Raw genomic sequence first — 23,436 nt, 5'->3', positions numbered from 1 at the left:
TTGGTCCGGTGTTTTGGAATTTTATTAATCTCTTCAAAGAACTAGCTTTGATTTTTCTATATTGTTTGTCTTCCAGAGGAAACGGAAACAAGTAAGATGGATTGGGCATGGTGGCACACACCTGTAATTCCAACAACTTGGGAGGTCAAGGCAGGAGGATCACAAGTTCAAGGTCAGTCTTGGCAACTCAGTGGGACCCTTGTAACTTACCAAGACCCTGTCTCAAAATAAAAAGGGCTGGAATGTAGCTCAGTTTTAAAGCACCTCTGTGTTCAAAATACCCCAGTACAAAAGAATGAAAAGAAAGAAAACCAAATGAAACAAATAGGGTGGAAGAGACTCATAAGGAGTGCTAAACATGGGTAGTGCCACACCACATTTTGTCACTTGTCTGCACTGCCCTTCATTCCACTGTATCCACCACCCTCAGTCACTCACGGTGCCTGACATCACTGCACTTTATGCTGTCTGCATCACCAACATTCACTCTGTCCACTCAGTCTTATCTCCAAAACATTACCCATGTGCACCAGCACTCACTGTTCCTTCTCTAGTTCCTCTCTCTACTGGGTATTTCCTGTTCCCTGCCCCACTCTCTTAGAGAACAGGCCCCGTGTCACCCCATTTACCACACTTGGTCCCTCATTACCCTTCTCTCTGTTTCCCCTCACTCCAGTCCATTTATTCATATCTTGCAGTTCATCCCCAACCCTTTCCCTCTAGGCCTGTGCTGAATTCACCTCCATTTGCCGACATGTGGTTCATTGAGTAGTCATTTGTGTTCCAGGAAACAGGAGTCCAAGATTCATGGGAAAAGGCAAGATCCAAACCTTCATCTCTTTAGTGAAACCCCAAGAAGATGCTTCATCAGTAAGAAGATTGCTTTGTTTCCAGTGCTTTTGGGAATCTTCTAGCAGACTGCATCAGGAGCAATCCAGTCAGGCCTACATTTCCTCTCCCTGCAAGGAACTGAATGGGATATGTCTAACTTACAGAATTCACTGGAAAAAAAAAAGAGCCCATGGTTCACTTTTTATTTCTTACAGCATACTTCAGGGGAAAAAGAAGGTCTACAGAGCATAGACTGTCTCAGGTCTTACCCACCTGTTTTAATAAACTCAAACCTTGCCCATTCCTAGATTTTACATACGTTGGCTTGCCCAGTTCCACCAGAGATGGTCCCCATGAGTAATTACATTAACATGAGGGCCACAACTACAATTCACAAGCAAAACCTCTTGTTTGGAGCAAACATCTAGTTATGTGGTTTGGGGTCATGATCATTCAGACCGTAGGTCTCAATCTAACTCTCACCGTGGAAAATATAAGCCATCAGCAGTAGTGTGACCATGGGAGCAGTAACTCAACCTCTCTATGAATTCATCATTTTTTTTTTTTTTGGGTGGTGGGAATCGAACCCAGGCCCTTGTGCTTGCAAGGCAAGCACTCTACCGACTGAGCTATCTCCCTGGCCCCTGAATTCATCTTTTATACCTCTTGTTAAAGGGTGGAGGGGGGCAATTTAAATCATTTCAACATAAAGCAAGAGTGGAGCATTAATACAGAATCTTTTCACAGATGTCACTGTGCATACTAAATAAGAAATGTATTCCAGGCTCAATTATTTTAGGTGTAGGTAGTACATTCTCAGCTGGCCTGATAATCAACTATTTGGTACCCTCAGGAAAAGAATGCTTATGTGCCTTAGGAATTTAATGTTGTTCTGTGTGATTATTCAGTTTATCCACTCAAAATAAACTGAGCTCCATGTCTGGGAGTACAGATCAGTGGTAGAGCATTTGCCTCACCCTGCTTATGGCCCTAGGTTCCAACTTCAATGCCAAAAAAAGAAATTCTACATTGAGTTTATAGGTATTAAACATTATGACTCCTGTGTCTTGACTCAGACTTCATTAAAACAGAACAAATTATGCTTTTTAAAATTTTATTTGTTAATTGAAAAGGCAGTACATCCACATAATACAGTTTTTTGAAACTATGAAAGGATACACAGATATCTCTCTCCCAGTTCCATGCCCCCAGCCACCCACTGCCCCTTCCCCAAGGTAATCAGGGTTACCAGCATCTTGCGTCTCTTTTCAGAAATTATTTATGTATATACAATTATGTACTTACCATTTTCCCTTTCTATATACACATAGCAACATACTATGTTGCACCTTGCTTTACTTCCCTAATAACTTGGAGGTTGCTTCACATCACTAACATAAATGATATACAAGTTTTCATTCTTTATCAGTTTTTTTCTATTTAGGAATCTGCTGTACAAATACATCACAATTTTGGGAAGCAGAATGTGGTGATTTCATATGGACAGCTTCCAATCTTTTCACAAACAGTGCATCAATGAACACCTCTGTGTGTTCATCATTTTGTCCAACTTGTAGTTAAACCGATGTCTTGAAAACCACTTGTGGTTTTGATTTTTTGTGAAACATTCTCCTTGAGTGAAAAGTTTTCCTGAACTTGCTATTTGCTGGAGGTTCATGTTGGGGAAGATCTCAGGAATATATTTTAGGAAGATCAGTTTTTCTAACAAATGTGATGCCCACACACACATTCATTAGTTCTTTCACTTTACTTTTCCCAAGTCACTAAATAGGAGATAATACAGGGTTCTTCACAAGGAAAAGTCCCTTCTTTTCTCCAAGGTGCCCCCAACTGTTCCTCCTATCAGTACAGGTTACTTTCTGCAAATAAGGTTTGTCTGAATATCTCCTTATTGAGGCCCCTGCCTGATTCTTCTCAGATGCCAAATGGTCTAGAAAGCCTCCTACCTGCTCATGCACTCTGTTACCATGGTTACAATTGCCTGTGGTGCTGTTCCTTGGAGTGTATCTCGACCCTCTGCTAAGAGTCCTAACCCATGCTACCTCTCATCTGTGGCCCTGCACTAGGGCTTGATTTCCTCTGCCTCTGGAGGCCTCTGGTAGCAGCTGTCTCCTAATTTTGCCAGATACGGAGCTCATATTTCTGCTTCTTTTTCTTCTGTTACTCTTGGGTGAAAACTGAGATGAAAAGAAGAAAGGCCAACTTTACTCCCTGTGTTTAAACCAGAAGTCAGAACGTACATTTAAAATGTTAAATTGACACAACTTTCCTTCAGGGTACCTAACAGACACTCACTTTACTCCCTAGTGTGCTGTGAGCTTTGACTTCCGGGTCTGGCTTCTCCCATAGGCCTTTTTTCCTGTATGGGTTCTCTGATGTACAATAAGGTTGGATTTTTGGGTGAAGGCTTTCCCACATTCTGTACACTTGTAGGGCTTCTCTCCAGTGTGAGTCCTCTGATGGACAGTGAATGTTGACTTTTCCCTGAAGGCTTTGCCACACTCTGTGCACGCATAGGGCTTCTCTCCTGTGTGTGTTCGCTGATGGATTATGAGCTGGGACTTCTGGCTGAAAGCTTTCCAACACACAGGACATTCATAGGGTTTCTCTCCTGTATGAATTCTCTGGTGTATAATGAGCTTTGACTTTTCTCGGAAGGCTTTGCCACACTCATTGCATTTATAGGGTTTTTCTTCTGTATGAGTTCGCTGGTGTATGATAAGATAGGACTTCTGGGAAAATGCTTTTTCACATTCATTGCACTCATAGGGCTTCTCCCCTGTGTGACCTCTCTGATGCAGCATGAGGTAGGACTTCTGGGAGAAGGCTTTCTCACATTCATTGCACTCAAAGGGTTTCTCTCCAGAGTGAGTTCTCTGATGCACACCCAGGTTTGACTTTTGGGTGAAGGTTTTTCCACACACGTCACATTCATAGGGCTTTTCTCCTGTATGTGTCCTCTGATGCACAATGAGGGTCGACTTCTCATTGAAAGATTTCCCACATTCGGTACACTTATGAGGTTTCTCTCCTGTGTGAGTTCTCTGGTGTGTAATGAGGGTGGACTTATCACTGAATGTTTTCTTACACTCGTGGCATTCATGGGGTTTTTTCCCTGTGTGAGTACTGTGGTGTATAATCAGATCAAGCTTCTGGATGAAAGATTCTCCACATTTAGTGCATTCATAGGTTTTCTCTCCTGTATGGGTTTTCTGATGGACGATAAGGTTTGACTTCTGAGTGAAGGCTTTTCCGCATTCATTACATTCATAAGGTTTCTCCCCTGTATGAGTCCTGTAATGTATAATGACAGTTGACTTCTCTCTGAAGGCTTTCCCACACTCAGGACACTCAAAGGGTCTCTCTCCTGTATGAGTTCTGAGGTGTATAATGAGCTGAGATTTTTGGCTAAAAGCTTTTCCACATTCAGTGCATGCAAATGGTTTCTCCCCAGTATGAGTCCTCCAGTGGACAATGAGGTGAGACTTCTTGCTGAAGGTTTTCCGACATGCAGTACATTCAAATGGTTTCTCTCCATTTTTAATTCTCTGATGAAGACTAAGACCTTTCTTTCGCCTGAGGACTTTCCCACACTCTTTATATCCATAGGGCTTCACTATAGGATTTGATTTCTCATACTCAGTATGGAAGAATAATTTTGCACACCCATTATCATGTTTTTTTTCCACAATGCTCCTACCAAATAAGTCTACATTATCTACCATATCATTTCCAAATGATTCAAGTTTATGGGGTCTTTGTATTGGAATACCAAGGCTTGTACTCAGATGAAGTGTGTTTCCAAATTCATTATAGTCATGGCCATTCTTGATGGTCATTATTTTCTTGTCAGGGAATCCAACTTGCATCAGGAGACATTGATCTTGGTCATCCTGAAGCTGGCTCTCAATCTGTTCACCAACTTGGCAGACTTCTAGAAAGAAGTACAATAAATCATCTTGATACTCTGACATTAGGGAATAGACCTTCTTTAGAAATGCCCCACTCTATGACACTCTCACCTCATTTTAGCAAAGTCTCTGGAAATAATCTCTTACTCATCTTCTACCTACTGCCTTGTTTGTTGCCAAGATCCATCTTAACCCTGATACCAAGGTCTCTTACCTCAACTTGTATATCAGCTCTGGGGAACCTTATGGTCACATGAACTGTACCTGACTTATCCTGTTTCCATGTATTAAGAAAGGCAACAGCATGATTCTTGGACTGAAGTCTTATAACAACCCTGAGTTCACATTCTCAGTGAATGACAGAAAAATCCTGAATAATTAGCCCAACAAAAACAAAACTCTAAAAATCTTTGCCCAATCTGGGTTCCCCAGTATATCCACCCAAACTTGTATTCAGTCCTTCAACCCCACCATCTCTACTCCTGTGTGAGCTATTGCCCCTAAAAATACACCTATTATTAATGCCAAACCCTTTCTCATGTTCCATTACCCACATGGCCCTGTCCTCCATATTTTGCTATATTCAAAATCTACATAACTTTCAAGAGGAAATTCTATCTTTTTAAAAAGCTTACTCTGATCCTCCTATATAACTTAAATTTTTAATAATTTCTAATGTACTTGGTCATCTGTACCACTCATTTAGGTAGTTAAAACTGTACAACCTTGCCTATATTTTCACACTTCATCAATTGCAAGATACACAATATTTCATATTTTAACATGCCTGAATCCAGATAACACACACTTGCAAGCAATGATTAATAAGTGGCAATATTTCTTTTTTAGTGGTATCTCTTAACATCAGTGGTATCTTGAAGTCACTAAAATGTGGTGTTTTTTGCACATCTATGTATTTTAAAATTGTTTTGTAACTTACTTTTCTACACTTTTCCCCAAAAACGTGAAAATTTTCAAGCATGGATAAAAGTTGAAAAAGTACAATAACTGCTCACATTACCACTAGGACTCCATAATGCTAACATTTTGTCATAACAGTCCTGAATTTTAAAATGGCTCATGCAGCTGTGGTTCTCCTTCCCATGACTTCCTTTCATTGGATAGCAAAGCACTAGTTCTTAGCCCGGGATGAACACAGAATCACAGGAAGAGCCCTTTGTAAAATGTACTTAGAGGGACCCAAGCTCCACCCAAGGTCTGCAGAACCTAAACCTCCTTAGGGTGTCAGAAGCAGTATGCGGTTATAGGCTTAAAATAGACTTCTCTGAAATTAAATGCAACTTCCTGGTGACTTGTTTGTCTCCAAGATTAGAAACAGCACCTTCTGATACAAAAGCTCCAAACTGTTATAACTTCTGAACTTCCTCATACAGCATAAAAACTCCCTCTGAATGAGGTCAGATTCTCTGGCTAACTAAATCTGCATATGTATATTTCCTGCCTTTGGTCCCACTTTGCCTCTTCTCTTATAAAAGCTTTCCTTACCCTTGAGCTTTCTGAAGATGGAGATTTGAGATATAAAATGTCTCTTCCTTCAAGGTTGGCATTCAATGAACCTATTTACCTGCCAGCATGACTCCAAGCATTTGTGGAGCAGTGAGTAGTAAAGCCCAGCCTCTTGCACCCAGCTCCAAAGTTTTGGTGAACTGCCAGCAAGGATCATGCCCTGAGGAACAGAGCTCAAACGGGCAGTGATCTGTAAGGAGGAGGGGACTCTACCATTCATGACTTGCCAAACCTACAGTTGGAATTTCAAGAAAAAAATCCCAACAGCCACTTAGAGACATTTTTACATCCTGGGATTCTCCCCCCTCAATATCCCCTGCTTTCTTGCTATCGCCTCAACCACTAAAAAAAATTTGTTGGAAGGGAAAAAAGGTTAGTTTGGCAAATGCCAAGTTCCTACTGGGTGTCCCCATCAGGGTGCACACTGAGAATTTTATTTTTATTCTTTGAGGCTTTGGACCTTGAATGGGTCATTTTGTGGTACTGGGTGATATGCAGTCCTTTGGGACTTAGATAAGCCATTTGGTCTCAGGCTATCAGTTGATGAGGTTAAAATGTGAAGGATGAAATTTCCTGGCAATTCTATTGTTGGTTTGGAGAGCTCTTTTGGGTTTGGGTTTGGTTTGGAAAAAGATTCAACATGGCTTATATATCTAAAAATGCATGCTGAGTTAATGTAACTGTTTTATATATTTTTTACTTGATGATTGGCTTAACAGGATAACACTGATGTCTGCAGCAACATATTTATCTACTAAAATAGGGAATTCCAATTCGGAAGAGCATATCCAGTTCCCGGTTTGGAAGGAATTATGGGCAGCTCTTTTGGAAGGTGCACATAATGTCCTGGTCATATTGAGAGAGATATAGGAAGTCTTAGGCCGCCAGGGCAAGATGGCAAGTGGGGAGGTCAGGGGCAGGTCCAGAACAAAGGAGCATGGCGAAGGTCTTCCAATGAGGTCAACTTCCTGCTTGTGGAAAGTGCTCCTAACACAAGCAAGCGGGGTACCCAATCAGACAGGTACTTCCGTATTCATGCTCCTAAGGGGAGATCCAATAGATAAACTAAAACAGACGTGATAAACTAAAACAGATCAGGGCATGATCCTTGCTGGGGTACAAATCTATAACAGTGAGGAGTACATGGTCAGGGGAGGAAATAAGGAAAGGAGGAAATTCCAGGGACCATAAAAATAACAGGCCAAAACTCCCCCACCGGATTCCCAGGTCGGGGACCCCTTTTCTTCAGAAGTCTGTCTGTATTTCTGTCTCCTTTACAATAAAACTACTTCTTGCTTGCTATCTCTTTGTTCTTTACTTCTTTACTGAACAGAGACAACAAACGCAGCACACCCTAGATGGTAACAACCTCTGTACCTTTAGCTGCCCTGCTCACCCCTCTGTGTTTGGGGGCTTTTTTCCTAAGTACACTTTATTGACCCAAAATATTTCCCAAGCTCCTTGCATCATTCATCAGATAAGCCTCTATCAAAATTTATCCACACTTTAATTTGATCTCATAGTATTTTTCTTTGGTGAGTTTACTTTTTAAAATTCTGCATGCTTAAGTTGTAAATTTTTGCTTTGTTTGATTAAAGTTTTTAAATTTTATCTGAGTGTCCCTCAACCCCAGTAAGAAACTGGCTATTTAAATTTGTAGTTCTGAGTCTTTGAGATGTAAATTTTCTACCTAGCCTCAACAAAAAATGCAAATTTAAAATTTGCAGACTGCTTAAAGCTATATTAGATAACAGACTTTTAAAATGGCAAAGGATAAATTTTAAATTTTGAGATTTTCTTGTGAGCACCTATATATATTTAAATGCTTATGTATTGTTTGCATGATACTAAATTGGCTTATAGATAAGTAAAATAATTTAAAACCTGAAAATTATCCCAAATCCTTTTGATTCACACTTTAGTAAATCTTTGACAAATTAATTTGAACTTGTTGATAGTAAGGATGTTGTTAAGATATTGATATGATGTGTCCTCCAAAAGGTCTTATGTTAATGCAGGAATATTCAGAGAAGAAACATTTTGATTATGAGAGCTGTAACCTGATCGGTCCATCCCAATTTGAATGGACTAACTTCCTTTTAACTGTGGGTATATGGGGCATCCCTGGAGTGGGTGCATCAGTGAGGGTGTGCCCTGGAAGAACTCATCTTCCCTTAAGTCCCTTCCCCTTGCTGTTTCCTGGCTGTCAAGAGAGGAACAGTGCTCCTCAACCACGCCCTTCTACCATGATGTTCTGCCCCATCTTGGGTCCAGAGCAATGGGGTCAGTCCACCATGAACTGAATCTCTGATACTGTGAGCCAGGTATTTTGGTTATTGCAATGAAAACCTAACTAACACAGAAGTACATGCCAAGAAGTGGGGTTGTTGCTGTAACTACCATGACCAAGTGTTTCGGAAGCCTTTGGAACTGGTTTATAAAATAAATTCAGAAATGTTTGGAGATGCAGGCTGGAGAATGTTTACACTGACATTATATATTAGACATATGTAACTTGCTTTTGCTTTTTACAGGGGCTCGCAGCCAAGAGTTTTTGAATGGACTAACTGCCTGTTAACTATGGGCAGTTGGGGTGTGGCTGAAGTGGGTAGGTCACTGGAGTGTGCCCTGGAAAAGTTTATCTTCCCTGAAGCCCCATCACCTTGCTCTCTCTGCTTCCTAGCCACCATGAGCTGAGCAGTTTTCCCCCAGCTGGCCCCTTCTGCCATGATGCTCTGCCTCAGATTGCCCAGAGCATGGACTGGAAAGACTGTGAAACCGTGAGCCACGATAAAAATTGCTACTATCGGGTGTTTGGGTCACAGCAACAAAAAGGTAACTAACATAGATGTCTTTAAAATCTGATACATCATTTTTTTCTAGCCTGCTAATCAGTTGAGATTTTTTTCTGTAGATGGTTAAGATATAAGGTTAAGTGCTTTCTATGTCCATGGGTAATCTATAGATAGCTGTTAAGTAAATTATATATATATGAATAGGGCAGATATTTAGACATTTGGGTTTTTTAAAAAAAAAAAATCTTTGTTTGGCTGTAAAACCCCTTAATGAAGGCTTTTCTAAATAGAACTGATTAACAAACATGTTTGTTTATGTGACCTAATGCCAACACTCTGACAAAATGGAGGAGCTTATCTGCTTCTTTGTAATAGATGAGCTATGCTATTTTACTATCCTTTGCTTAGATTGAATTCTTAAAAACGCAGCTTTTTAAATAATTTTCTTTTCATAAGGAAACCTGAATTCAGAATTTAAAATCTTAGGCTTTTCAAACTCATATATTTTGTTTTCTTTTGCTAAATATGTAATCCTTTTATCTCTGTATGACATTCATATTTTATCTAAAATATAAATGAATTCATCTGAAACTTCACAGGTGAGCCTAAGCATTAAAAATGTCTAGACAGAGTTTGAACAGAGATCTAAAAGATTTTAAATTAAGCTTAACTTAAAATATATAGACAGAATTCTTAAAATTAAGGAATTTAATTTTATTTGGTAACATGACTTAAAACACTAATAATTTATGCATGGTTTCTAATTTCTGGAATGATATCATTTTATAAGGATAAATAAATCATGGGTGTTTATAAATCATGGGGTGTTTGTTGATGGAAACTGATCATAAATTGTAGCAGTACTCTTAAAAATTAATTATTATCTATCTGTACCTTCATTTAGTAACTTAAATGTTATACATATTTCCCAAATTTATTATATATATTCTTTATATTGGATATGAAAAATAAAATGTTGGTGGTAAGTTTTTAGATATTTGCTTTTAAAACCTGTTTACCTCTTTTCAGTTTATTTTCACAACTTCCTTCTAAAGGTTCATGTTGATATCCAGGCCCTAAATTTATGATTATTAAAAATAAAACTGATGTTAATTAGTCTTCAGTAAAAACAGACTAAAAGCCTGTTTACAATTCTCTGAACTAACATTAGTTTCTTAGCTAACCTAGAGTTTTTGAGTTTATATGATGTTGCATATAGAAAAGCTTGGGTAATTTACATTTACATTTCTGTATTTTCTGTACAAACTGCCTGAGATTCATATTTCTAATCAGCAAGATTTTTGTACTGTCTTCTTAAAGTGTCCCTCAAAGCTGTTAAAAGGATTTTACTCCATATCCAATGTCAAAAATCTAGTTTGTGCCAGTAAATGTTATAGAAATTTTTACTAAAAAGATTTAACAGTAAATATAGATCAATATTTTTAATACATCATCATACCTTTTTTCTTCAGGATCTTCATTAATTTAAATGTATTTTATTTTCTCCATTTTTAATTATCTAAAGACATAGGACAATAATTTTACTTTTTAAGTCAGAATTTTAACATGGAAGATGTTTTAGGCTTGATATATGTCTCTTATATCAGTAACAATATTTTAAAAACAATGAATAGCTGTGTGTGGTGGTGCATGCCTGTAATCCCAGTGGCTGGGGAAGCTGAGGCAGGAGGATAACAAGTTCAAAGCCAGCCTCGGCAACTTAGCAAGGCCTGAGCAACTTAATGAGACCCCGTATCTAAATAAAATATAAAAAGAGCTAGGGGTGTTGCTTAGTGCTTAAGCGCCCCTGGGCTTAATCCCTGTACCAAAAAAAAAAAAAAAAAAAAAAGGATATTGGATTTAAATGACTGCTATTTTTCAAAGTAATGTTCACTAGATGAGAACTTGTATTCTATTAGATGGTACCAGAGGTCAGAGCACACCTATTTTGTTACAAATAAGCATATTTGATATGAAAATTTCTAAAAAATATAGAAAATATTTTTTCACTTTCTTGTTTGCTTGATTAATGTTTAAATTCTAGGGGAACTTAAAAGTATTTCTTAGAATAATAGCCCACTCTTAGCAAAGTTTACAAAGAACTGGCTTAAAGAACAAATATTTTATCAGGATAATTTCCAAGGTTTTCAACTGTTTTTTTTTTTTTTTTAGATTTCTGATTGCTTAAAAGAAAATTAAGTCTTATAAGAATTTGAGTTTAATCAAATCTTCCTTTCCTAGTTGTGTGGTACTTAACCACTGAGCCATATCCTCAGACCTTTTATTTAATTTTGGACAGGGTCTTGCTAAGTTGCTTAGGGCCTTACTAAGTTGCTGAGGCTGTCTTTGAACTTGCTATCCTCCTGCCTCAGCCTCCTAAGCCACTGGGATTACAGGCATGAGCCACTGCACCTGACTCCTAGTCCCTTTTTGCTTTGTAACATTAGTTAAATAAACTAGTATTTTTACAATGATGGGATGTTATGAATTGTGATATCTTACCACATTGTAAAGAGAACTAAATTATTTTGCTAAGCACTCTAATAACACCTTATAGATTGTAGTCATAGTGAGTCATGTCTCTAAAGTTGATAAAGGGCAATACTGCTGTATTCATCCTTCATTTTAAGACAAATTTAAGGTTTAATATTCCAATATAGGATTAGTATAACTTTGGGCTATTTTAATTTTTTTCAGTTGTACTGTTTACATTGTGACTTATTTTTACAAATAATACTTAAATATATATGTATTTAATTGAAATAATAACATGAATTCTTATAGATGGTTCAATATTCCTAGGGCTATGGAATGTATCTAAATTCTAGAGATGGGCTGGGGATATAGCTCACTTCGTACAGTGCTTGCCTTGCATGCACAAGGTCCTCGATTCAATCCCCAGCACCACACACACACAAAAAATCTAGAGATGTTATGGAATGTAATGTTAAACTTTACCTAAATAATGATTATCCTTGATTTACATAAGAAAGAACAGCTATCAGGTATTTTTCAGTGCAGATATGACAGGACTTTTTTTTTCTACAGACAAGTTGGTTTTCTTTAATTGGATAAACATTTTAGAACTAAAGAGGTTGTGTTTATTAGTCCAAATCTATACAAACTGGATTATTAATGTTTGATATTTTTCCAACCTAAAAATGAATCTTTCCAAAAACCTTCCATTGCTTAAAATTGGAAAAAAAGGGGTCTTGTGACACTGACTCATAAACCATCTTTCTCCACCTACATGGGACAACTCAGATCAAATAATGAGACAAGACTCCTACAGTGTGGGACAAAGATGCTTTGCAAGTAATCCCCAATGTCTTCAGAGAAAATTGTTCAGAGATGGTAGCAGGGGGCAAGTAGATCACATGGAGTCACTTGTCAAACCCCACCAAAAACAAATGGGTGAGGTTATAGAAAGAGAGTTCTTACACTCTTATGTGAGCTAACACTAAAGCCCTTCCCCTTGGTGGGGCTATTAAATATTTCAGACTGCCTGTTTCAGAAATAAGCATCTAACGCCTTATGTTCAAGTTCCTTGATGCAATCTGCACACCAATACAACAATGGAGTGCCAGCCAGATGGCATGGAACCCCAGTTCTCTCAAGATTGAGGGATGAATTAATGGGAGATTTGAAATAGACTCCCTCTGAAATTAAGGGCAACTTCCTGATAGCTTGCTTTTCCTGCAGGATTTGAAATAGCCCCTTTTGAAGGTAAAGTTACAAACTGTTTTAACTTCTGAACTTCCTCCTGCAGAGGACAGATGCCAAGGAAGTTAAGACTGACAGGTTCTCTGGCTAACCAAATCTACTTATGTACATTTCCTGCCTTTTTCTTTGCCTCTTCTCATAAAATCTTCCCTCACCTTTGAGCTTTCTGAAGACAGATTTGAGATGGGAAAAGTCTCCCATATCTTCCTTCAAAGCTGGCCTATTTTCCTGCCAACTTAACTCCTGCATGTTAAGCCTAGCCTCTTGTCCCCCCCAGTAACAGGCTCTCTAGTCCCAGAGCAAATCCTTGAGCAGTGGCCTTAGGCAAGTGACCTAATCTATTTCTATCACTTTCCCACCTGGAAAACAAATTATAACAATTATAACAGTAATAATGGGAGGATTCAATAACATGTAAAATCTTATACTGCACACAAGAATTACTTTAAAAGTTTTACTCCAACAACTCTCATGATTATAAAGAACCATTACATTACTATAAAAAGAAATAAGGAATATCTTTTTATATTTATCATGTTCTTGAATGTTGTGTGAAAAAGAAGGTGGACAAAACTGCATAGCATGCTACAATTTTTTTTTTTTTTTTTTGTTACTGGGAACTGAACTCAGGGGCACTCAACCACTGAGCCATATCCCCAGCCCTATTTTGTATTGTATTTACAGACAGAGTCTCATTGAATTGCTTAGTGTCTGGCTTTTGCTGAGGCTGGCTTTGAACTCACGATTCTCCTGCCTCAGCCTTCCAAGCCACTGGGATTACACACGTGTGCTACTGCACAGCGTGCTACCATTTTTTAAAGAAAGAAATGAATACAAAAGTATATTAATATATGCTCATATTGTTAAAAATGATGGAAAGGCAAACCTTTAAATTTCACTAAAGGAAATGGAGGAAGGGAGAAAGTAAGATGGAGAAAGAAACTAGACTGCTCTGAATATACTGTGTTTTCTAGATTTGACCTTGGAACTAAGTAAATATTTTATAATGTTTTATAGAATCTTAAAGCAAAACAATATAAAATAATTCCCTAGTAATAGTAAATATAATAGTAAATATCCTTTGTCTGTCTTTCCTAAAGACCAGGCTGAAATGTCTTGATTCTCACTGGCACCAACATGATTACCTGAATTAATTTGACTCGGTATACCCATATAACAGTCTCAGACTAATACTAAAAATATTAACCATCAGATGTAAAATGAACAAATTAAAAAACTTAAGTCCAGAACTTTATTTGGAAGTATCATTTTCAATACATGAGGTATTTTTTTCTTTAAAAATATTTTATGCAGGGGCTAGGGTTGTGGCTCAGTGGTAGAGCACTCACCTAGCATGCATGAGGTCCTGGGTTTGATCCTCAGCACCACATAAAAATAAAATAATGGTATTGTGTCCACCTACAACTAAAAATATGTATGTAAAAAATTTTAAAAATATATTTTATACATAGTTCTTAACTCTGTCAGTGAGAGGGCCTGGAAATGATTCCCTAACATCCATGCTGTGGTCTTAAAAACTAAAACCATCCAGGGCTCCTTAGAGAAATGACCAATCCCAAATCAGGGAATATACAAAATGAGCCATGAACTTGTAGCACCAGAAAGGAAAGACAATACCAAAGGCTTGGGGGCCAAGTTGAAGGAGTTTCTACTAGCCAAACATGGGGTAGTTTGACTCCTAATAAGGATAATAAGTTAACTGATTAAGAAATAAAAATATTTAAATCCTTAAGTTCAAGAATGATACATAAAAAAGACAAATTATTGTTCACCTTTGAATTAAGCTATAAAATCAACTCATTTCAAATTTAAAATATCACTTAGCCCATCCTTTATGTATAATATGTAGCTCACGGTAACCAAATAATGTATGTAGGGCAGTTTCTCTATAGAAGAATTCCAGCAAGAAAATGACAAAATCAAAACATCCCCATTTGCATCCATGAATGAATGGATCTGAACAGTAATCACCAATGACTAGTAGTAACAGATAACCATGCATAACATGCCTCCTGGTAGAAATTTTTAAAAACCTCCAAATATGATCCAGATTTTAGATCTACCAACTTATAGGAATAACTGGGGAGAATGGATTATGTCAAATACCACCATGGGGTATTTAACAGAAAAATCCAGAATGTATAATACCTAGTTGCTTAAAAAAAAAAGGGGGAAAAAGAGATGAAGGGGAATCTATAGGTAGGAGAGTGAGTAGTTATAAGCACACCCAGCTCCCAGTGCTTATTTTTAAATACCATTCCCACCAAGAGGAACAAAAGATCCTTGGAGAAGTTACTGAATCCACGTCTGAAACAGAAAGTACAAGGTTATGTGGAATGTGTGTTTGTGCTAGAAAGTGAGCAAGTGTTCAAAGAATGACTAGGAACATTGGGAAAGGACCAGCCACCCTGAAGAGAAGTCTGCTAGCCAAAGTAAACACAGTTTGAGCAAGAAAATTAATAATGACAGTAATGTATGGTAACAGCAAAAACATAACCATCTTATTAATAACTGCTTCAGGCAAGAATCATCAGCGAATATTAAAGCTAATGGGCAAAAGTTTTGAGGAAACACACAATTATCACAGGGTACAACAGTTCCATTGGTATGTATCTACTCAAATGAGATAATATATCACCACAAATATGTGCAAATAAATGTTATCAGCATTTTTCATAAGAGCCAAAAAGTAGAAACTACAAAAATGTTCAAAAAAATGAATAAACAATGTGGTCAATCTGTAAAATGGAATATTATTCCTGTGTACAAAATAAAGTGCTGGTCCACGCTTCAATACAGAGGAACCTTAAAAACTGGTCACATGAGGGGCTTAGTTGTAGCTCAATGGTAGAATGCTTGCCTAGTATGTGTGAGGCACTGGGTTTGAGCCTCAGCACCACAAAAAATAATAAAGGTATTTTGTCCATCTACAACTAAATAAATTTAAAAAAACAGATCACATAAAAGAAATCAGACAAAAAGGCCACATTTTTTGATTCCATTTATATGAGATATCCAGAGTAGGCAAAACCATAGAGGCAGAAAATAGATTAACGGTTACCAGCAAATGGGGAGAAGAGGGAATGGAGAGAGTGGTAAGAATAGGGGTTTATTTTGGGGGCAATACAAATGTTCTAGCATTAGTGGTGATGGTTGTACAACTCTGAATATACTAAAAATCACTGAACATTTTAAAAGGCTGAATTTTGTAATAGTGAGTTTAATCTTATTATTTTAACAGATAATCAAGGAGCTCAGTGGTAAAGCACTTGTCTAACATGCACAAAGCCCTGGGTTCAAACCCTAAATACCACAAAAAAAATTGAGATATTTTAGGGGATCAAGTCTGACAGGAAATACCTAAGCCAGACAAGAAATATGAACTCGAGAATCCAATCTGAAATTAGCACTAGAGTTCAGGCCTGTGGCTAATGTGGTCCTGGTATCAGATAAGTCACTGATGGTTGAGAATCACAGAAGAAGTAGGGCCAGGGAGTGATGGCATTTAAAAGATACTTACATATAAAAGGAACTGGGCCGGGGAGTACCAACTTAACAAGAGTGATTTGGCATGTGGGGGATAGCGGCAGGGCTATCAATCTTATATCTGTGGTGTTTCCATCCCTGTCCAACAGTACCAATGGGCCATAATCTTATCCCAGGACATTCTTGGAAGACCTTGCACAGGCATTTATAGGCTAGGATCTCAAGCTCATTACTTGGGTCAATCCTATTTACCTGGAAAGCTCCAAATTGGAATTCTGTCTTCCACTGGGCACAGCTCTTCCACCTCCAACTTGAGGATGAGGTCTGGTTTAGAAACCTGTTGCCCTGTTAATGACAAATGACAGATATCTTCTTGGTCTTCAGAGTCAAGGCAGAAGTTGCAGTTTGGTGGCAGCACAAGGGACCTGCTGCTTGATACAATGGTAAAGTCAAACCATTTAACCTGGATTTTTAGTTCACAAATACCTTTTCAGGAGAGCAAAGTGGGAAATTGAGAAACAAAAGATCCTTCATTGGATGCAGTAATCATAAAGAGCAAAGTTACCTGAGGAAGCCATTCTTACCCACGGAGACCAGGTTGCTGTAGGTTTCCAGCATCACGTCTCGGTACACGGTCCTCTGCAGAGGGTTCAGGTATTGCCACTCCTCCTGGGTGAAATTCACAGCCACATCCTCAAATGTCACTAGTCCCTGTAATGGCAGATTCCTTTTATTCTAAAATGCTGACCATTAGGTGATGAGGATAGAACACAGAGAACTTCTAATTGAGTTCCCCAGTCATCATGATGACAATACAGGATATCTACTTTATATCAAGTTAGTGACCTACTTTGTGTGAAAATCACAAATCATGAGAGCAAAGCTATTCCATTAAGAAACAAGAGTTTTGTTTGTTTTAAATCAGGGATTTGGTACCAGGAATATAGCTTTAACCACTGAGCTACGTCCCCAGTCCCTTTATTTATTTATTTTTTTATTTTGAGACAGTCTCATTAAGTTGCTTAAGGCTGGCTAAGTTGCTGAGGCTGGTTTTGAACTTGAGATCCTCCTGCCTTATCCTCCTGTGCCACTGAGATTACAGGCGTGCACCACCACACCTGGCAATAGAGTATTTAAGACCATGTGGTATTAGCACAAGGATAGACAGTCTGGTAGAACAAAAAAGAATCCAAACATGTATAGATGGCTGACTTATGACAGTGGCATAGTAAAGCAGTAGGGAGATGATGATCTTTTCAATAAATGTGAATGGATTATTAGATATCTATATGGGGAAAAATGAAGTTTATCCCCTAATCATACATACAGAGCAGCTGCAGGTAAAATATAAATCTAATGTAAAAAGCAACAGAGTAAAGTGTCCATAAAATAACTACAGGGTCACCTAGTCACCCCTCCCCTTTCTGTGCCTTGACCACTCTGTGACCTAGCTAGCTGCAGGTATTTCTCTGTAGGCTTAAGCCCAAGCTGGGGCCTTGAACATTCCCAGGCACTGATAAACTGGTTTAGGTGGTTGCCCCACATCCTTAAATCCTCATATCCCCCTCACTGCACACATACCTAGGTAGGACATCCATGTTTCTCACTGTCATGATGCTGAAGCACACTCTGTAAGTTGTAATAAATGCTCAGGAATGAGCATCTGACTCTTTAGTGCTTCTTTCATTACAATCCCAATAGGCTCCATGGCAAGACAATTGGGGTACTCCCCTGGTAGGCCCTGTTGCCTTTTTTTGTGGTGCTAGGTATTGAACCCCCAGCCTTGCACATGCTAAACAAGCACTCTACTACTGAACTACATCCCTGGAACCTGCTGCCTCTTTTGGGACAACATCAGCCTGTGTTCAGCAAAACAAAACAAAAATACAGAAAATACCTTCATAAGCTTAGGGGACACATTCTAAATCAAGACATGGAAAGCACTCATAAAAGGAGAGACTTATGAGTCCTGTAAGATTGAAAGGATAATAGTGAAAAGGCAAGCCACTAAGGGAGGGAGATCATCTGCAATACTCATGAACAGAACAACCACTGCCCCATCTGTAAGAAACACACAATACAAAAGAATGGACAAGAGAAGTAAGAAGGTACTTCTTTTAAAATGAGAACCAAATGACCTATGAACAGAAGAAAATGTACTTGCCCTTGGCACTCAGATACACTGCAATGTACTCAATCTTATTAGCACTCAGGAAATGAAAATTTAAGCCACACTGAGACACCAGTATGTACCTGCCAGAAAAGGTATAAGTAAGCAGACTAATGCACCATAATGTTACACTGAAATGAGAATTATCATGCACCATTAGTAGAAATGTAACCTGGTATAATCACTTGAAAAACACATGGCATTATTTACTAAAGTTAGTGATTTGTATACACTGTGACCCAGAAGCTCCTCTCCTAGGTACTCACAGAAAATTGTGCACATGTGCTCTAGGAAGCAAGTCCAGGGATGCTAACAGAAGCAGTTTCTAATACTAATTCATGGGAAAAATCCAAATGTCCATCATCACCCATTTATCCATGAATGGGTAAACTGTGGCAGAGTCATTCAATTAAATGCTACATGGTGACAAAAAGGAATGAACCACAACTGCTTGTTGTATTGAGGATTCACTGTTCACTTGTTAACAACATGAATCAGGTGCAACCATGCACACAAGTTACATGGAGTGGGATTATTCTTTAGATTGGTGGCAAGGGACAGTAGAAGCCTAGGATTCATTGTGAGTTGGTGCCGATCAGGGCAGATAGAGTCTTCAGCACATGCCCACTTGCACCATAGGTAACTGACCTCAGAAAATAACCAGTCCTGTGTTTTATATGTTGGGGCTAAATGAACCAATGAAAGACATCCTGTTTCTAGGAGGGGATTGGATCAGGGTTCAGGCTATTCTGGCCAACTCCCCCCTTATCTCAGATATTACATTCCCAGCACACTCTACAATTATTCTTTTTAAAAAGTTTTTTAGTAGTAGATGGATATGATACCTTTATTTTGTTTGTTTTTTTTATGTTGTATAGAGGACTAAACCCAGTGCTACTACTCAGTTCTACCACCGAGCTACAACCCCAGCTCCTCTACAGGTATTCATAAGAAATATAAATAAGAGTTGGTGTGGTGGCACACACCTATAATTCAGCAGCTCAGGAGGCTGAGACAGGAGAATTGTAAGTTAGAGGTCAGTCTCAGCAACTTAGTGAGACACTGTTTCAAAAAATATAAAGGGCTGTGGATGTAGCTCAGTGGTTAGGCACCCCGGGTTCAAATTCCAGTACAAAAAAAAAAAAAAAAACAAAACTACAAATAAGAAAGAGGTGAAAACTAGTACAAGGCCACCAGAAGACACTCCTGCACATATCCAACAGATGAATGTAACAAATGTACTGATGAGCAAATGAAGCCCAAATCAGAGTACATAGTCCATGTTTCTATTTATATATTGTAAGAGAACAAGCAAAGATAGTCCATGATGTTAGTAGTGAGGATAATAATTACTTCTGTATATGGCAAGGATTTAGGGAAGGGCATGAGATGGGTACTGAGGTCCTGATTATGTTCTTTCTACATCTTAGCCTAGGTGGTAGCTACAGACTATGTTCACGTTGTAATACATCCAACCATATACTTATAAATCTGTTTATTTTATGTATACTATATTTAAATAGCTTTATATCTGTATTCATAGGAATTATTTGGAGTAGGCCTGGGGATGTAACTCAGTGGTAGAGTGCTTTGTCTAACATGTGTGAGTCCTTGGGTTCAATCTCCAGCATGATACAAAAATATTTTCAACAAAAACAGAGGCGAATCAATGGGAAAATGGGGGTTCCTATGTCAACAAATCATTCTGAAACAAATGGACATTTTTTTTGTGGTGCTGGGGACTGAACCCAGGGTCTTGGGCTTGCAAGGCAAGCATTCTACCAACTGAGCTATATCCCCAACCCACACCTGGATATTTTTTAAAAGCCTCAATAACTCTCACATACATAAAATTAATAACTCAAAGTGCATCATAGATCTAAATGTAAATTCTAGACCTATAATATTTCTTAGAATAAAGTATAGGAGAAAGTCTTTTAAACTTTCAGTTAACCAAAAATTTCTTAGCTGTGACACTAAAATTCAAAAGACATTGTTAAAGAGATTGAAAAGTCAAAGAATGGAAGAAAGTATTTGTAGATCAAACATCTGGCACATAACTTGTAGAGAATACAAAAAAATCTATTAAAACTAAAATGTGAAGGGAATTACTGGGGAATTTAATTTATCAAATTACATTATGTGCATGTATAAATATGACACAATGAATCCCACTATTATGAATAATAATCATGTACCAATAAATATGGGGAAAAACCTAAAAAGTGAAGCAAAGTCTAGCAAAAGCTAGATACCTCACCAAAGAACAAATACAGTTAGCAAATAAATAAATAGTTTCTCAACATCATTAATCATGAGGGAACTACAAATTAAAATCACTGCAAATTATACACCACTGCACACCTATTAGAATGTGGGGGTAGACAATACAAAGCACTGGTAAGGATATGGAGCAACCAGACCTCTACTGGCAGGAATGCAAACTGGCACGGCCCCTTTGGAAATGGTTTTCCAGTTGTCCATGAAGTTAAGCAAGTTATATCCTACCCCAAATAGTTTTCCAGTTGTCCATGAAGTTAAGTAACTTATATCCTACCCCAAAATCTGGCAAGTCCGCTCCCAGGTATATATACCTGGGTGAAATTAAAACTATATAAACCCAAAATCCTATAAAGGAATATATATATGTATATACATATATATATAAAGAAAGAGAGATTGAACTCAGGACCTTGTGCATGCTAGGCAAGTACTCTACCGCTGAGCTATACCTGCCAGTCCCTAGCAGCTATATTTTTAATCACCAAAACATGGAAATAACCTAAATGCTTTTCAATCAGTGGATAAACAACCTGGATTACACACAATGTAATATTACTCAGCAATAAAAATGAAAGAAATGCTGGGCTTGGTGGTACACACCTGTAATCCCACCAACTCAGGAGGCTGTGGCAGGAGGATCCCAAATTTGAGGCCAGTCTGGGCAACTTAGCAAACCCTGCCCAAAATAAAAAATAAAAAGGGCTGGGAACTTAGCACAGTGGTAGAGTACTCCGGGGTTCAATCTTCAGTACCACACACACATGGAGGAACTAACAACAGTGAATAACATGGATGAAACAATGTATTCTGCTACATCAAAGAAGCCAAACTCAAAAAGGACATTTTTTTTGTATGATTCCATTTATATATATGGGGGAAAATTGAAAGTGCAGAAAGGAAATACATCAGTGATTAGGAGCAGAGTGCAGGAAGCGGCTGATTCCAAAGATGACACATTGGGAGGTGACAGAACTCTTCTATGTCTTCCTTGTGATAGTGTTGGTAACTTGATTATGGGTTTGTCAAAATTCATAGAACTGTATACTTTCAAAAGAGCTCATTTTATTGTATGCAAATTTTACCTTGAGTTTTAATTTTAAAAATAAGGAGCCTCCAGGTAATTTAGAATAACACATCTGTATAAATCCAAATCTCTCCATATATCCTTCAAAAGACTATATAAATCAACCCAAAGAGTATACAAAACCACACATAATAAGTACCTTCAGTATAACTGATAGTACAAAACAGACTAATACAAATTTTTAAGTGCCTATAAGTAAAAAAAATGTTTAACCTTTCCTGTAGTATGAGGAGGATCTGAACAAAACAGAACAAAGGAAGGGAATGGAGAGACTAGGGGTGAGCTGAAATCATGCTTAGAGAAGATTCACTGGAAGTAGGAAAATACAGAAAAACTGGCCAGAGATATGAGAATACCAGCTATAGGGAAGGTGTGTGGGACCCAAGGAGATAGTCACAAAGCATGCTTCTAAGGGAGAAAAGGATAAAAAGGAATAAGGAAATATCATTTAGATATTGGGTGGTGATTAGAGAAAAAAAAACTAGAAATTTAGGATCATGTAAGAGAAAAAATGGCTAAAACAAAATCAGACCACACACAATCCCTCTCCAGAGTGCCAAAAGAAAGTCATCCATTATGGATGCTGCACTCCACCTCACTGTCAAAACATAAGTGCTCAAGCAACAAGGACATGAAACAGTCTGTACCAATTCAAAGTTTCTTTAAGAACAATAGAAAATGAGAAAACATTTCAGGTGACTGGGACTGGGGTGCAACTTAGTAACAGAGCACTTGCCTAGCATGTGCAAGGCTCTGGGTTCCATCCCCAGCACTATAAAATCAAAAAACTCAGGTGACAAAAAATTTACTCCACAATGAGAGCAAAGGGAGACTAAGCAGCTTCAAGTTCTCATCCTCCCAAAGAAATATAAAAACAAAAAGAAACTATCAGAATCATCTTTGCCAGAACTCTGGAAAACAGCCAAAGATTTGTAGCAACCAAGCAAAGATAGAATAAAGAAAAAGGCAATTTGAAGATGGTAAGAAAACTTTGTAGAATTTTTACTTGCCCTTCTTTTCCAATCACAGTGTGATGAAACTAGAAATCAGTAACAGAAATGGATAATTTGTTAAGAAAATACAATTTAACAGAACTCACCCCAGCAAAAACAGTAAGCTTAAGCAGCTCTGAGTACATACAAAGTAATCAAAGAACTAACTTCTGAAAGTTTCACACAGGAATTTTACCAAACCATCAAAGAGCAGACAATCCCAACACTACAAAAATTCTTCATGAAGACACAAAATGAAAAGCTTCCAAATTCTCTACATGAATCTGTTAGATAGGTAGGTAGGTAGACATGAGCAGGGGGAAGGGGGAGGGATAACAGGGCTCACTTCATCTTAAGTGATGAAAACTCACTCCACCTTAGGTAACAGAAACACTGCCCATAAACCCACCTCCTTCACAGTCAGTTACTACCTTCTTAAAATAAAAAAGAACTGGGTGTAACCAGCTTAAGGAACTTTCCAACTTCTAAGCATGCACAGAGCACAGAGGCACTGTCATTGGAGTGAACCTAATTCATTGTAACTATTACATCAAAGCTGTAAACCCCCACCCCTGTAGGTTTCCCTTAGGTA

The 23,436-nt window shown here is 38.0% G+C and overlaps 1 protein-coding gene across 11 annotated transcripts in view; it reads right to left on the bottom strand.

The window, feature by feature from the left end:
• Positions 1–1,864: 1,864 nt before the first annotated feature.
• Positions 1,865–23,436, bottom strand: part of LOC306650984 (uncharacterized protein) — a 43,593-nt gene continuing 22,021 nt past the window's right edge. For 3 of the 11 annotated variants that reach the window (XM_079123527.1, XM_079123528.1, XM_079123526.1), the window contains 3 exons: positions 16,900–17,026; positions 16,568–16,660; positions 1,866–4,786 (listed from right to left, as the gene is read on the bottom strand). In XM_079123527.1, the coding sequence (XP_078979653.1) occupies positions 3,156–4,786; positions 16,568–16,660; positions 16,900–17,026 (1,851 nt within the window). In that variant the 3' untranslated portion in view covers positions 1,866–3,155. Of the gene's footprint in view, positions 4,787–16,567; positions 16,661–16,880; positions 17,051–18,751; positions 18,902–21,368; positions 21,445–23,436 lie in introns of all 11 variants that reach the window. The other 8 variants (XM_079123523.1, XM_079123529.1, XM_079123525.1 and 5 more) reach the window with 6 other exon arrangements.

The sequence above is a fragment of the Sciurus vulgaris genome (assembly GCF_902686455.1).
Source record: "Sciurus vulgaris genome assembly, chromosome: X".
In the NCBI taxonomy this organism is placed as follows: Eukaryota; Metazoa; Chordata; class Mammalia; order Rodentia; family Sciuridae; genus Sciurus; species Sciurus vulgaris.
This window is presented reverse-complemented; position numbering and strand designations above follow the sequence as displayed.